Genomic DNA, 16790 nt, shown 5'->3' with positions numbered 1-16790 from the left:
CTAATCGTGTCAAAACCGGGAACGTCAGTTCTAATCGTGTCGAATCCGGGAACGTCTGTCCTAATCATGTCGAGCCAGGGAACGTCAGTTCTAATCGTGTCCAACCCGGAACATCAGTTATAATCGTGTCGAACCGAGGAATGTCAGATCTAATGTCAAACCCGGTAACGTCAGTTCTAGTGTCGAACCCGGGAAATTCAGTTCTAATCGTGTCGACCTCGGGAACGTCAGTTCTAGTGTCAAACCCGGGAATGTCAGTTCTCGTGTCGAACCGGGGATCGTCAGTTCTAATCGTGTCGACCTCGGGAACGTCAGTTCTAATCGTGTCGAGGCCGGGAAGGTCAGTTCTAATCGTGTCGAACCCGGGAACGTCAGTTTTAGTGTCAAACCCGGGAACGTCAGTTCTAATCGTGTCGAATCCGGGAGCGTCAGTTGTAATCGTGCCGAACGCGGGAACGTCAGTTCTAATCGAGTCAAACCCGGGAACGTCAGTTCTTGTGTCGAACCCGGGAACGTCAGTTCTAATCGAGTCAAACCCGGGAACGTCAGTTCTTGTGTCGAACCCGGGAACGTCAGTTCTAATCGAGTCAAACCCGGGAACGTCAGTTCTAGTGTCGAACCCGGGAACATCAGTTCTAATCGAGTCAAACCCGGGAACGTCAGTTCTAATCGTGTCGAACCCGGGAACGTCAGTTCTAATCGAGTCAAACCCGGGAACGTCAGTTCTTGTGTCGAACCCGGGAACGTCAGTTCTAATCGAGTCAAACCCGGGAACGTCAGTTCTAGTGTCGAACCCGGGAACATCAGTTCTAATCGAGTCAAACCCGGGAACGTCAGTTCTAATCGAGTCAAACCCGGGAACGTCAGTTCTAGTGTCGAACCCGGGAACGTCAGTTCTAATCGAGTCAAACCCGGGAACGTCAGTTCTAGTGTCGAACCCGGGAACGTCAGTTCTAATCGAGTCAAACCCGGGAACGTCAGTTCTAGTGTCGAACCCGGGAACGTCAGTTCTAATCGAGTCAAACCCGGGAACGTCAGTTCTTGTGTCGAACCCAGGAACGTCAGTTCTAGTGTCGAAGCCAGGAACTTCAGTTCTAATTGAGTCGAACCCGGGAACATCAGTTCTCGTGTCAAACCCGGGAACGTCAGTTCTAAACGTGTCGAGCCCGGGAATGTCAGTTCTAATCGTGTCGAATCCGGGAACGTCAGTTCTAGTGTCGAACCCGGGAATATCAGTTCTAATCGTGTCAAAACCGGGAACGTCAGTTCTAATCGTGTCGAATCCGGGAATGTCAGTTGTAATCATGTCGAGCCCGGGAACGTCAGTTCTCGTGTCAAACCCGGGAACATCAGTTCTAATCGTGTCGAACCCGGGAACATCAGTTCTAGTGTCAAACCCGGGAACTTCTGTTCTAATCGTGTCAAACCCGGGAATGTCAGTTCTAATCGTATCGAAGCTGGGAACGTCAGTTGTAATCGTGTTGAACCCGGGAACGTCAGTTCTAGTGTCAAACCCGGGAATGTCAGTTCTAATCGAGTCAAACCCGGGAACGTCAGTTCTAATCGAGTCGAATCCGGGAACATCAGTTCTAATCGTGTCAAACCCGGGAACGTCAGTTCTAATCGTGTCAAACCCGGGAACGTCAGTTCTAGTGTCAAACCCGGGAACGTCAGTTCTAATCGTGTCGAACCCTGGAACGTCAGTTCTAGTGTCGAATCCGGGAATGTCAGTTCTAATCGTGTCGAACCCTGGAACGTCAGTTCTAGTGTCGAATCCGGGAATGTCAGTTCTAATCGTGTCAAACCCGGGAACGTGAGTTCTAATCGTGTCAAACCCGGGAACGTCAGTTCTAGTGTCAAACCCGGGAACGTCAGTTCTAATCGTGTCGAACCCTGGAACGTCAGTTCTAGTGTCGAATCCGGGAATGTCAGTTCTAATCGTGTCAAACCCTGGAACGTCAGTTCTAGTGTCAAACCCGGGAACGTCAGTTCTAATTGTGTCGAAGCCGGGAACGTCAGTTCAAGTGTCGAACCCGGGAATGTCAGTTCTAATCGAGTCAAACCCGGGAACGTCAGTTCTAATCGTGTCAAACCCGGGAACGTCAGTTCTAATCGTGTCAAACCCGGGAATGTCAGTTCTAATCGAGTCAAACCCGGGAACGTCAGTTCTAATCGTGTCAAACCCGGGAACGTCAGTTCTCGTGTCAAACCCGGGAACGGCAGTTCTAGTTTCAAACCCGGGAACGTCAGTTCAAATCGTGTCGAACCGAGGAACGTCTGTTCTAGTGTCGAAACCGGGAACATTTGTTCTAATCGTGTTGAACCAGGAACGTCAGTTCTAATCGTGTTGAACTCGGGAATGTCAGTTCCAGTGTCGAACCCAGGAACATCAGTTCTAATCGTATAGAACCCGGGAATGTCAGTTCTAGGGACGCACCTGGGAACGTCAGTTCCAGTGTGGAACTCGGGAACGTCTGTTCTCGTGTCAAACCCGGGAACGTCAGATGTAATTGTGTCGAACCCGGAAACGTCAGTTCTAATCGTGTCGAATCCGGGAATGTCAGTTGTAATCATGTCAAGCCCGGGAACGTCAGTTCTAGTGTCAAACCCGGGAATGTCAGTTCTAATCGTGTCGAACCCGGGAACATCAGTTCTAGTGTCAAACCCGGGAACGTCAGTTCTAATCGTGTCAACCCGGGAACATCAGTTCTAGTGTCAAACCCGGGAACGTCAGTTCTAATCGTGTCAAACCCGGGAATGTCAGTTCTAATCGTGTCGAACCCGGGAACATCAGTTCTAGTGTCAAACCCGGGAACGTCAGTTCTAATCGTGTCAACCCGGGAACGTCAGTTCTAGTGTCAAACCCGGGAACGTCAGTTCTAATCGTGTCGAGCCCGGGAACGTCAGTTCTAGTGTCAAACCCGGGAATGTCAGTTCTAATCGTGTCAAATCCGGGAACGTCAGTTCGAGTGTCGAACCCGGGAATGTCAGTTCTAATCATGTCGAACCCGGGAACATCAGTTCTAGTGTCAAACCCGGGAACGTCAGTTCTAATCGTGTCAAATCCGGGAACGTCAGTTCGAGTGTCGAACCCGGGAACGCCAGTTCTAATCGTGTCGAACCCGGGAACATCAGTTCTAGTGTCAAACCCGGGAACGTCAGTTCTAGTGTCAACCCGGGAACGTCAGTTTGAGTGTCGAACCCGGGAACGCCAGTTCTAATCGTGTCAACCCCGGGAACGTCAGTTCTAGTGTCGAACCCGGGAACGGCAGTTGTAATCGTGTCGAATCCGGGAGCGCCAGTTGTAATCGTGTCAAACCCGGGAACATCAGTTTTAATCGTGTCGAGCCCGGGAATGTCAGTTCTAATCGTGTCAAATCCGGGAACGTCAGTTCGAGTGTCGAACCCGGGAACACCAGTTCTAATCGTGTCGAACCCGGGAACGTCAGTTCTAATCGTGTCGAAGCTGGGAACGTCAGTTGTAATCGTGTCGAGCCCGGGAACGTCAGTTCTAATCATGTCAAACCCGGGAACGTCAGTTCTAATCGTATCGAATCCGGGAGCGTCAGTTGTAATTGTGTCGAACCCGGGAATGCCAGTTCTAATTGTGTCGAACCCGGGAAGGTCTGTTCTAATCGTGTCGAACCCGGGAACGTCAGTTCTAGTGTCAAACCCGGGAACGTCAGTTCAAATCGTGTCGAAACCAGGAACGTCAGTTCTAGTGTCGAACCCGGGAACATCATTTCTAATCGTGTCGAACCCGGGAACGTCAGTTCTAGTGTCAAACCCGGGAACGTCAGTTCTAGTGTCAAACCCGGGAACGTCAGTTCCTAATCGTGTCAAACCTGGGAACGTCAGTTCTCGTGTCAAACCTGGGAACGTCAGTTCTAGTGTCAAACCCGGGAACGTCAGTTCTAGTGTCAAACCCGGGAACATCAGTTCTAATCGTGTCGAACCCGGGAATGTCAGTTCTAGTGTCAAACCCCGTAATGTCAGTTCCTAATCGTGTCAAACCTGGGAACGTCAGTTCTAGTTTTAAACCCGGGAACGTCAGTTCTAATCGTGTCGAACCCGGGAACGTCAGTTCTAGTGTCAAACCCGGTAACGTCAGTTCCTAATCGTGTCAAACCCGGGAACGTCAGTTCTCGTGTCAAACCCGGGAAGGTCAGTTTTAATCATGTCGAATCCGGGAACGTCAGTTCTAGTGTCGAACCCGGGAACATCAGTTTAATCTTGTCGACCCCGGGAATGTCAGTTCTAATCGTGTCGAACCCAGGAACGTCAGTTCTAGTGTCAAACCCAGTAACGTCAGATCTAATCGTGTCGACCTCGGGAACGTCAGTTCTAATCGTGTCGACCCCGGGAACATTTGTTCTAATCGTGTCGATCCCGGGAACGTCAGTTCTAATCGTGTTGAACTCGGGAATGTCAGTTCCAGTGTCGAACCCAGGAACATCAGTTCTAATCGTATAGAACCCGGGAATGTCAGTTCTAGGGACGCACCTGGGAACGTCAGTTCCAGTGTGGAACTCGGGAACGTCAGTTCTAATCGTGTCAAACCCAGGAACGTCAGTTCTAGTGTCAAACCCAGTAACGTCAGATCTAATCGTGTCGACCTCGGGAACGTCAGTTCTAATCGTGTCGATCCCGGGAACGTCAGTTCTAATCGTGTTGAACTCGGGAATGTCAGTTCCAGTGTCGAACCCAGGAACATCAGTTCTAATCGTATAGAACCCGGGAATGTCAGTTCTAGGGACGCACCTGGGAACGTCAGTTCCAGTGTGGAACTCGGGAACGTCTGTTCTCGCGTCAAACCCATGAACGTCAGATGTAATTGTGTCGAACCCGGAAACGTCAGTTCTAATCGTGTCGAATCCGGGAGCGTCAGTTGTAATCGTGTCGAACCTGGGAACGTCAGTTCTAATCGTGTCGAATCCGGGAGCGTCAGTTGTAATCGTGTCGAACCCGGGAACGCCAGTTCTAATCGTGTCGAAGCCGGGAATGTCAGTTGTAATCATGTCGAGCCCGGGAACGTCAGTTCTAGTGTCAAACCCGGGAATGTCAGTTCTAATCGTGTCGAACCCGGGAACATCAGTTCTAGTGTCAAACCCGGGAACGTCAGTTCTAATCGTGTCGAACCCTGGAACGTCAGTTCTAATCGTGTCAAATCCAGGAACGTCAGTTCGAGTGTCGAACCCGGGAACGCCAGTTCTAGTGTCAAACCCGGGAACGTCAGTTCTAGTGTCAACCCGGGAACGTCAGTTCTAATCATGCCAAACCCGGGAACATCAGTTCTAATCGTGTCAAATCCGGGAACGTCAGTTCGAGTGTCGAACCCGGGAACGCCAGTTCTAATCGTGTCGAACCCGGGAACATCAGTTCTAGTGTCAAACCCGGGAACGTCAGTTCTAGTGTCAACCCGGGAACGTCAGTTCTAATCGTGTCAACCCCGGGAACTTCTGTTCTAATCGTGTCAACCCCGGGAACTTCAGTTCTAATCGTGTCGAACCCGGGAACATCAGTTCTAGTGTCAAACCCGGGAACGTCAGTTCTAGTGTCAACCCGGGAACGTCAGTTCTAATCGTGTCAACCCCGGGAACTTCTGTTCTAATCGTGTCAACCCCGGGAACTTCAGTTCTAATTGTGTCGACCCCGGGAACGTCAGTTCTAATTGTGTCAAACCCGGGAACGGCAGTTCTAATCGTGTCGAATCCGGGAGCGCCAGTTGTAATCGTGTCAAACCCGGGAACATCAGTTTTAATCGTGTCGAGCCCGGGAATGTCAGTTCTAATCGTGTCGAACCCGGGAACGTCAGTTCAAGTGTCGAACCCGGGAACGTCAGTTCTAATTGTGTCGAACCCGGGAAGGTCTGTTCTAATCGTGTCGAACCCGGGAACGTCAGTTCTAGTGTCAAACCCGGGAACGTCAGTTCTAGCGTCAAACCCGGGAACGTCAGTTCAAATCATGTCGAACCCTGGAACGTCAGTTCTAGTGTCAAACCCGGGAACGTCAGTTCTAATCGTGTCGAAACCAGGAACGTCAGGTCTAGTGTCAAACCCGGGAACGTCAGTTCTAGTGTCAAACCCGGGAACGTCAGTTCCTAATCGTGTCAAACCTGGGAACGTCAGTTCTCGTGTCAAACCTGGGAACGTCAGTTCTAGTGTCAAACCCGGGAACGTCAGTTCTAGTGTCAAACCCGGGAACATCAGTTCTAATCGTGTCGAACCCGGGAACGTCAGTTCTCGTGTCAAACCTGGGAACGTCAGTTCTAGTGTCAAACCCGGGAACGTCAGTTCTAATCGTGTCGAACCCGGGAACGTCAGTTCTAGTGTCAAACCCGGGAACATCAGTTCTAATCGTGTCGAACCCGGGAACGTCAGTTCTAGTGTCAAACCCCGTAATGTCAGTTCCTAATCGTGTCAAACCTGGGAACGTCAGTTCTCGTGTCAAACCCGGGAACGTCAGTTCTAATCGTGTCGAACCCGGGAACGTCAGTTCTAGTGTCAAACCCGGTAACGTCAGTTCCTAATCGTGTCAAACCCGGGAACGTCAGTTCTCGTGTCAAACCCGGGAAGGTCAGTTTTAATCATGTCGAATCCGGGAACGTCAGTTCTAGTGTCGAACCCGGGAACATCAGTTTAATCTTGTCGACCCCGGGAATGTCAGTTCTAATCGTGTCGAACCCAGGAACGTCAGTTCTAGTGTCAAACCCAGTAACGTCAGATCTAATCGTGTCGACCTCGGGAACGTCAGTTCTAATCGTGTCGACCCCGGGAACATTTGTTCTAATCGTGTCGATCCCGGGAACGTCAGTTCTAATCGTGTTGAACTCGGGAATGTCAGTTCCAGTGTCGAACCCAGGAACATCAGTTCTAATCGTATAGAACCCGGGAATGTCAGTTCTAGGGACGCACCTGGGAACGTCAGTTCCAGTGTGGAACTCGGGAACGTCTGTTCTAATCGTGTCAAACCCAGGAACGTCAGTTCTAGTGTCAAACCCAGTAACGTCAGATCTAATCGTGTCGACCTCGGGAACGTCAGTTCTAATCGTGTCGATCCCGGGAACGTCAGTTCTAATCGTGTTGAACTCGGGAATGTCAGTTCCAGTGTCGAACCCAGGAACATCAGTTCTAATCGTATAGAACCCGGGAATGTCAGTTCTAGGGACGCACCTGGGAACGTCAGTTCCAGTGTGGAACTCGGGAACGTCTGTTCTAATCGTGTCAAACCCAGGAACGTCAGATCTAATCGTGTCGACCTCGGGAACGTCAGTTCTAATCGTGTCGATCCCGGGAACGTCAGTTCTAATCGTGTTGAACTCGGGAATGTCAGTTCCAGTGTCGAACCCAGGAACATCAGTTCTAATCGTATAGAACCCGGGAATGTCAGTTCTAGGGACGCACCTGGGAACGTCAGTTCCAGTGTGGAACTCGGGAACGTCTGTTCTCGTGTCGAACCCGGGAACGTCAGATGTAATTGTGTCGAACCCGGGATCGTCAGTTGTAATCGTGTCAAACCGAGGAACATCAGTTCCAGTGTCGAACCCGGGAACATTTGTTCTAATCATGTCGAATCCGGAAATGTCAGTTCTAGGGACGCACCTGGGAACGTCAGTTCCAGTGTGGAACTCGGGAACGTCTGTTCTAATCGTGTCAAACCCAGGAACGTCAGATCTAATCGTGTCGACCTCGGGAACGTCAGTTCTAATCGTGTCGATCCCGGGAACGTCAGTTCTAATCGTGTTGAACTCGGGAATGTCAGTTCCAGTGTCGAACCCAGGAACATCAGTTCTAATCGTATAGAACCCGGGAATGTCAGTTCTAGGGACGCACCTGGGAACGTCAGTTCCAGTGTGGAACTCGGGAACGTCTGTTCTCGTGTCGAACCCGGGAACGTCAGATGTAATTGTGTCGAACCCGGGATTGTCAGTTGTAATCGTGTCAAACCGAGGAACATCAGTTCCAGTGTCGAACCCGGGAACATTTGTTCTAATCATGTCGAATCCGGAAATGTCAGTTCTAGGGACGCACCTGGGAACGTCAGTTCCAGTGTGGAACTCGGGAACGTCTGTTCTCGTGTCGAACCCGGGAACGTCAGATGTAATTGTGTCGAACCTGGGAATGTCAGTTCTAGTGTCAAACCCGGGAACATCAGTTCTAGTGTCAAACCCGGGAACGTCAGTTCTAATCGTGTCAAACCCGGGAATGTCAGTTCTAATCGTGTCGAACCCGGGAACATCAGTTCTAGTGTCAAACCCGGGAACGTCAGTTCTAATCGTGTCAACCCGGGAACGTCAGTTCTAGTGTCAAACCCGGGAACGTCAGTTCTAATCGTGTCGAGCCCGGGAACGTCAGTTCTAGTGTCAAACCCGGGAATGTCAGTTCTAATCGTGTCAAATCCGGGAACGTCAGTTCGAGTGTCGAACCCGGGAATGTCAGTTCTAATCATGTCGAACCCGGGAACATCAGTTCTAGTGTCAAACCCGGGAACGTCAGTTCTAATCGTGTCAAATCCGGGAACGTCAGTTCGAGTGTCGAACCCGGGAACGCCAGTTCTAATCGTGTCGAACCCGGGAACATCAGTTCTAGTGTCAAACCCGGGAACGTCAGTTCTAGTGTCAACCCGGGAACGTCAGTTCGAGTGTCGAACCCGGGAACGCCAGTTCTAATCGTGTCAACCCCGGGAACGTCAGTTCTAGTGTCGAACCCGGGAACGGCAGTTGTAATCGTGTCGAATCCGGGAGCGCCAGTTGTAATCGTGTCAAACCCGGGAACATCAGTTTTAATCGTGTCGAGCCCGGGAATGTCAGTTCTAATCGTGTCAAATCCGGGAACGTCAGTTCGAGTGTCGAACCCGGGAACACCAGTTCTAATCGTGTCGAACCCGGGAACGTCAGTTCTAATCGTGTCGAAGCTGGGAACGTCAGTTGTAATCGTGTCGAGCCCGGGAACGTCAGTTCTAATCATGTCAAACCCGGGAACGTCAGTTCTAATCGTATCGAATCCGGGAGCGTCAGTTGTAATTGTGTCGAACCCGGGAATGCCAGTTCTAATTGTGTCGAACCCGGGAAGGTCTGTTCTAATCGTGTCGAACCCGGGAACGTCAGTTCTAGTATCGAACCCGGGAACGTCAGTTCTAGTGTCAAACCCGGGAACGTCAGTTCAAATCGTGTCGAAACCAGGAACGTCAGTTCTAGTGTCGAACCCGGGAACATCATTTCTAATCGTGTCGAACCCGGGAACGTCAGTTCTAGTGTCAAACCCGGGAACGTCAGTTCTAGTGTCAAACCCGGGAACGTCAGTTCCTAATCGTGTCAAACCTGGGAACGTCAGTTCTCGTGTCAAACCTGGGAACGTCAGTTCTAGTGTCAAACCCGGGAACGTCAGTTCTAGTGTCAAACCCGGGAACATCAGTTCTAATCGTGTCGAACCCGGGAATGTCAGTTCTAGTGTCAAACCCCGTAATGTCAGTTCCTAATCGTGTCAAACCTGGGAACGTCAGTTCTAGTTTTAAACCCGGGAACGTCAGTTCTAATCGTGTCGAACCCGGGAACGTCAGTTCTAGTGTCAAACCCGGTAACGTCAGTTCCTAATCGTGTCAAACCCGGGAACGTCAGTTCTCGTGTCAAACCCGGGAAGGTCAGTTTTAATCATGTCGAATCCGGGAACGTCAGTTCTAGTGTCGAACCCGGGAACATCAGTTTAATCTTGTCGACCCCGGGAATGTCAGTTCTAATCGTGTCGAACCCAGGAACGTCAGTTCTAGTGTCAAACCCAGTAACGTCAGATCTAATCGTGTCGACCTCGGGAACGTCAGTTCTAATCGTGTCGACCCCGGGAACATTTGTTCTAATCGTGTCGATCCCGGGAACGTCAGTTCTAATCGTGTTGAACTCGGGAATGTCAGTTCCAGTGTCGAACCCAGGAACATCAGTTCTAATCGTATAGAACCCGGGAATGTCAGTTCTAGGGACGCACCTGGGAACGTCAGTTCCAGTGTGGAACTCGGGAACGTCTGTTCTAATCGTGTCAAACCCAGGAACGTCAGTTCTAGTGTCAAACCCAGTAACGTCAGATCTAATCGTGTCGACCTCGGGAACGTCAGTTCTAATCGTGTCGATCCCGGGAACGTCAGTTCTAATCGTGTTGAACTCGGGAATGTCAGTTCCAGTGTCGAACCCAGGAACATCAGTTCTAATCGTATAGAACCCGGGAATGTCAGTTCTAGGGACGCACCTGGGAACGTCAGTTCCAGTGTGGAACTCGGGAACGTCTGTTCTCGCGTCAAACCCATGAACGTCAGATGTAATTGTGTCGAACCCGGAAACGTCAGTTCTAATCGTGTCGAATCCGGGAGCGTCAGTTGTAATCGTGTCGAACCTGGGAACGTCAGTTCTAATCGTGTCGAATCCGGGAGCGTCAGTTGTAATCGTGTCGAACCCGGGAACGCCAGTTCTAATCGTGTCGAAGCCGGGAATGTCAGTTGTAATCATGTCGAGCCCGGGAACGTCAGTTCTAGTGTCAAACCCGGGAATGTCAGTTCTAATCGTGTCGAACCCGGGAACATCAGTTCTAGTGTCAAACCCGGGAACGTCAGTTCTAATCGTGTCGAACCCTGGAACGTCAGTTCTAATCGTGTCAAATCCAGGAACGTCAGTTCGAGTGTCGAACCCGGGAACGCCAGTTCTAGTGTCAAACCCGGGAACGTCAGTTCTAGTGTCAACCCGGGAACGTCAGTTCTAATCATGCCAAACCCGGGAACATCAGTTCTAATCGTGTCAAATCCGGGAACGTCAGTTCGAGTGTCGAACCCGGGAACGCCAGTTCTAATCGTGTCGAACCCGGGAACATCAGTTCTAGTGTCAAACCCGGGAACGTCAGTTCTAGTGTCAACCCGGGAACGTCAGTTCTAATCGTGTCAACCCCGGGAACTTCTGTTCTAATCGTGTCAACCCCGGGAACTTCAGTTCTAATCGTGTCGAACCCGGGAACATCAGTTCTAGTGTCAAACCCGGGAACGTCAGTTCTAGTGTCAACCCGGGAACGTCAGTTCTAATCGTGTCAACCCCGGGAACTTCTGTTCTAATCGTGTCAACCCCGGGAACTTCAGTTCTAATTGTGTCGACCCCGGGAACGTCAGTTCTAATTGTGTCAAACCCGGGAACGGCAGTTCTAATCGTGTCGAATCCGGGAGCGCCAGTTGTAATCGTGTCAAACCCGGGAACATCAGTTTTAATCGTGTCGAGCCCGGGAATGTCAGTTCTAATCGTGTCGAACCCGGGAACGTCAGTTCAAGTGTCGAACCCGGGAACGTCAGTTCTAATTGTGTCGAACCCGGGAAGGTCTGTTCTAATCGTGTCGAACCCGGGAACGTCAGTTCTAGTGTCAAACCCGGGAACGTCAGTTCTAGCGTCAAACCCGGGAACGTCAGTTCAAATCATGTCGAACCCTGGAACGTCAGTTCTAGTGTCAAACCCGGGAACGTCAGTTCTAATCGTGTCGAAACCAGGAACGTCAGGTCTAGTGTCAAACCCGGGAACGTCAGTTCTAGTGTCAAACCCGGGAACGTCAGTTCCTAATCGTGTCAAACCTGGGAACGTCAGTTCTCGTGTCAAACCTGGGAACGTCAGTTCTAGTGTCAAACCCGGGAACGTCAGTTCTAGTGTCAAACCCGGGAACATCAGTTCTAATCGTGTCGAACCCGGGAACGTCAGTTCTCGTGTCAAACCTGGGAACGTCAGTTCTAGTGTCAAACCCGGGAACGTCAGTTCTAATCGTGTCGAACCCGGGAACGTCAGTTCTAGTGTCAAACCCGGGAACATCAGTTCTAATCGTGTCGAACCCGGGAACGTCAGTTCTAGTGTCAAACCCCGTAATGTCAGTTCCTAATCGTGTCAAACCTGGGAACGTCAGTTCTCGTGTCAAACCCGGGAACGTCAGTTCTAATCGTGTCGAACCCGGGAACGTCAGTTCTAGTGTCAAACCCGGTAACGTCAGTTCCTAATCGTGTCAAACCCGGGAACGTCAGTTCTCGTGTCAAACCCGGGAAGGTCAGTTTTAATCATGTCGAATCCGGGAACGTCAGTTCTAGTGTCGAACCCGGGAACATCAGTTTAATCTTGTCGACCCCGGGAATGTCAGTTCTAATCGTGTCGAACCCAGGAACGTCAGTTCTAGTGTCAAACCCAGTAACGTCAGATCTAATCGTGTCGACCTCGGGAACGTCAGTTCTAATCGTGTCGACCCCGGGAACATTTGTTCTAATCGTGTCGATCCCGGGAACGTCAGTTCTAATCGTGTTGAACTCGGGAATGTCAGTTCCAGTGTCGAACCCAGGAACATCAGTTCTAATCGTATAGAACCCGGGAATGTCAGTTCTAGGGACGCACCTGGGAACGTCAGTTCCAGTGTGGAACTCGGGAACGTCTGTTCTAATCGTGTCAAACCCAGGAACGTCAGTTCTAGTGTCAAACCCAGTAACGTCAGATCTAATCGTGTCGACCTCGGGAACGTCAGTTCTAATCGTGTCGATCCCGGGAACGTCAGTTCTAATCGTGTTGAACTCGGGAATGTCAGTTCCAGTGTCGAACCCAGGAACATCAGTTCTAATCGTATAGAACCCGGGAATGTCAGTTCTAGGGACGCACCTGGGAACGTCAGTTCCAGTGTGGAACTCGGGAACGTCTGTTCTAATCGTGTCAAACCCAGGAACGTCAGATCTAATCGTGTCGACCTCGGGAACGTCAGTTCTAATCGTGTCGATCCCGGGAACGTCAGTTCTAATCGTGTTGAACTCGGGAATGTCAGTTCCAGTGTCGAACCCAGGAACATCAGTTCTAATCGTATAGAACCCGGGAATGTCAGTTCTAGGGACGCACCTGGGAACGTCAGTTCCAGTGTGGAACTCGGGAACGTCTGTTCTCGTGTCGAACCCGGGAACGTCAGATGTAATTGTGTCGAACCCGGGATCGTCAGTTGTAATCGTGTCAAACCGAGGAACATCAGTTCCAGTGTCGAACCCGGGAACATTTGTTCTAATCATGTCGAATCCGGAAATGTCAGTTCTAGGGACGCACCTGGGAACGTCAGTTCCAGTGTGGAACTCGGGAACGTCTGTTCTAATCGTGTCAAACCCAGGAACGTCAGATCTAATCGTGTCGACCTCGGGAACGTCAGTTCTAATCGTGTCGATCCCGGGAACGTCAGTTCTAATCGTGTTGAACTCGGGAATGTCAGTTCCAGTGTCGAACCCAGGAACATCAGTTCTAATCGTATAGAACCCGGGAATGTCAGTTCTAGGGACGCACCTGGGAACGTCAGTTCCAGTGTGGAACTCGGGAACGTCTGTTCTCGTGTCGAACCCGGGAACGTCAGATGTAATTGTGTCGAACCCGGGATCGTCAGTTGTAATCGTGTCAAACCGAGGAACATCAGTTCCAGTGTCGAACCCGGGAACATTTGTTCTAATCATGTCGAATCCGGAAATGTCAGTTCTAGGGACGCACCTGGGAACGTCAGTTCCAGTGTGGAACTCGGGAACGTCTGTTCTCGTGTCGAACCCGGGAACGTCAGATGTAATTGTGTCGAACCTGGGAACGTCAGTTCTAGTGTCAAACCCGGGAACATCAGTTCTAGTGTCAAACCCGGGAACGTCAGTTCTAATCGTGTCGAACCCGGAACTTCAGTTCTCGTGTCGAACCCGGGAACGTCAGATGTAATTGTGTCGAACCCGGAAACGTCAGTTCTAATCGTGTCGAACCCGGGAACATCAGTTCTAATCGTGTCGAACCCGGGAACGTCAGTTCTAATCGTGTCGAACCCGGGAACGTCAGTTCTAGTGTCAAACCCGGGAATGTCAGTTCTAATCGTGTCAAACCCGGGAACGTCAGTTCTAATCGTGTCGAACCCGGGAACGTCAGTTCTAATCGTGTCGAACCCGGGAACGTCAGTTCTAATCGTGTCGAATCCGGGAACGTCAGTTCTAGTGTCGAACCCGGGAACGTCAGTTCTAGTGTCGAACCCGGGAACGTCAGTTCTTGTGTCGAACCCGGGAACGTCAGTTCTAATCATGTCGAACCCGGGAACGTCAGTTCTAATCGTGTCGAACCCGGGAACGTCAGTTCTAGTGTCGAACCCGGGAACGTCAGTTCTAATCGTGTCGAACCCGGGAACGTCAGTTCTAATCATGTCAAACCCGGGAACATCAGTTCTAATCGTGTCGAACCCGGGAACGTCAGTTCTAATCGTGTTGAACCCGGGAACGTCAGTTCTAATCGTGTCAAACCCGGGAACGTCAGTTCTAATCGTGTCGAACCCGGAACTTCAGTTCTCGTGTCGAACCCGGGAACGTCAGATGTAATCGTGTCGAACCCGGGAACGTCAGTTCTAATTGTGTCGAACCCGGGAACGTCAGATGTAATTGTGTCGAACCCGGGAACGTCAGTTCTAGTGTCGAACCCGGGAACGTCAGTTCTTGTGTCGAACCCGGGAACGTCAGTTCTAATCATGTCGAACCCGGGAACGTCAGTTCTAATCGTGTCGAACCCGGGAACGTCAGTTCTAGTGTCGAACCCGGGAACGTCAGTTCTAATCGTGTCGAACCCGGGAACGTCAGTTCTAATCGTGTCGAACCCGGGAACGTCAGTTCTAGTGTCGAACCCGGGAACGTCAGTTCTAATCGTGTCGAACCCGGGAACATCAGTTCTAATCATGTCAAACCCGGGAACATCAGTTCTAATCGTGTCGAACCCGGGAACGTCAGTTCTAATCATGTCAAACCCGGGATTGTCAGTTCTAATCGTGTCAAACCCAGGAACGTCAGTTCTAGTGTCGCACCCGGGAACGTCAGTTCTAATCATGTCGTACCCGGGAAGATTTGCTCAAGTTGTCTGGAATGCTGAAATGTTGCTTCTAATGTTATTTAACCAATTTTAATTTCTTGGCTTTAGTTCGGTAAAAAATAATGGAAAGGTAAAGCTCCTATTCCTGGGAACAGTGTGCTGGTCTGCGATCTAGCATATCACATGTATTGCCCTGGTCTCCTTGTAGTTGTCCTGCCCCATTGGGCCTTGATCACGTAGCTCTGCTCTCACTGAAGGTACGGTGGCGGGAAGTTTCTTGCTTGCACGATCTGTTATGATGTTATGAATCCTAAGCAGTGTCTTCGCTGTCACACAGACTGAGGCGGCAGCAGAACCCTCTGCTCTTCGGGAAGAGGAGTTCTCGATTCGGCCCGGATGACCCCAGTGAGACGGGCAGTGATTTCGACGATGATCCCGAGGAGTTGCAGTTGCAGGTTCCATAAGCAGCATTTGAAAGGGAGGTCGGCGAGCAAAGAGGGAGGGAGATGGTGGAGACCATCAGCTTTCTGTGTCCCCGCTTCAGGCCGGAAGTGGGGACCAGAAAGTGGCACTGCTTGTGGAGTGGAGACAGGAATCCCAACATCTGCAGCCCCTACAGTCCGTATAACATTATTCTCTGCCAGCAGTCCCCACTAACTTTATCAATGGCTGCTATATTTGTATCCTTTATAAGATATTTGTACATTTTAACAGATCACTGTAAACTATATATTTACATGAATTTTCTATTATAAAGTTGTATATTTAGAGAATGGTGTGGAGTGTTTGTGTGATTTTTACACTGTAAGGTAAAGGGCCACGTGTATCTACAGCTCCTGATTTCATGCGAAGCACAGGAGTAAACAAGCAGAACACGGCCAGTGTTCACAGCTCCGACGTTGGCTATCAACTGGAGCACTTGGCTTTTCATGAGCGGTTTTGTCGAGAGCTAATCAAGGTGTTCAAAATCAGAAAGGGTTTTGTTGGAGTTAATAAGGAGAAGCAGTTTCCAGTGACAGAAGGGTCGAGAACCAGTGGGCACAGAGTTAGGGTGATTGGCAAAAGGAGCAGAGGGTGAATGAGGAGAATGTTTTTACACAACGAGTTCTGATCTGGAACCCGCTGCCTGGAAAGGCGGTGGAAGCAGATTCAACAGTAACTTTCAAAAGATAAATACTTCGGAAGAAAAGCAATTTGCAGGACTATGGGGAAAGAGTCAGAGTGTGGGACCGGTTACAAAGGATCATGTTTGGCCATCCACCTTGCTCGAAGGCCCAGGCTACCCTCCTCCACCCTGGCTCTCGAGTTCATTGCTGAGCAAAGTTACAAGGCTGTACACTTTAAGGAACATTAGCAAGCATAGTACATACCTTGCAGCAATGCTTCAAATGGCTGGAGAGATGGGGGCAGCGTGCATTACCTTCCCACCGGGGTCTGCTGCATGAATGGTGCAGCTAAGTGTGGTGCCAGTCCAGCTCACTCTCTGTACTCAGCACCATTGCCTTCTACATCAACCATCTGCTGTAGGCGGCAATATCTCATCCACTATTGCCTTATTCTGCACTGGCATGAAAACACTCCGAAATAAAATGGTTGCAAATCAGTTACCGTAAAGTGAACTGTATGATATATTCAAGAGGGAGTTAGATGTGGCCCTCACGGCTAAAGAGATCAAGAGGTATGGAGAGAAAGCAGGAAAGGGGTACTGAGGGAATGATCAGCCATGATCTTATTGAATGGTGGTACAGGCTCGAAGGGCCGAATGGCCTACCCCTGCACCTATTTTCTATGTTTCTATGTTGCCTCCCCCTCGCTTTGTCTCATCTTGGACTTAACCTTGTGTCCCTTCCAAGTGCTGCCCATACAGACTGGCTATCTCAGTGGGTGCCCCTTGGCTGTGTCAGTGGGTTCCCCTTGGGATTGCCGCACCCATTGTTTACCTCCTTGTTCT

The 16790-nt window shown here is 50.5% G+C and overlaps 1 protein-coding gene across 2 annotated transcripts in view; it reads left to right on the top strand.

Moving 5' to 3' along the window:
• Positions 1-15559, top strand: part of ccdc102a (coiled-coil domain containing 102A) — a 447664-nt gene extending 432105 nt beyond the window's left edge. For both annotated transcript variants that reach the window (XM_070897719.1, XM_070897718.1), the window contains one exon: positions 15177-15559. In XM_070897719.1, the coding sequence (XP_070753820.1) occupies positions 15177-15303 (127 nt within the window). In that variant the 3' untranslated portion in view covers positions 15304-15559. The remainder of the gene's footprint in view (positions 1-15176) is intronic.
• Positions 15560-16790: the final 1231 nt, after the last annotated feature.

Source organism: Pristiophorus japonicus, chromosome 13 (genome assembly GCF_044704955.1).
Source record: "Pristiophorus japonicus isolate sPriJap1 chromosome 13, sPriJap1.hap1, whole genome shotgun sequence".
NCBI classification, from domain to species: domain Eukaryota; kingdom Metazoa; phylum Chordata; class Chondrichthyes; family Pristiophoridae; genus Pristiophorus; species Pristiophorus japonicus.
The sequence above is the reverse complement of the archived record's forward strand: the minus strand, read 5'-3'. Positions and strand labels throughout refer to the sequence as shown.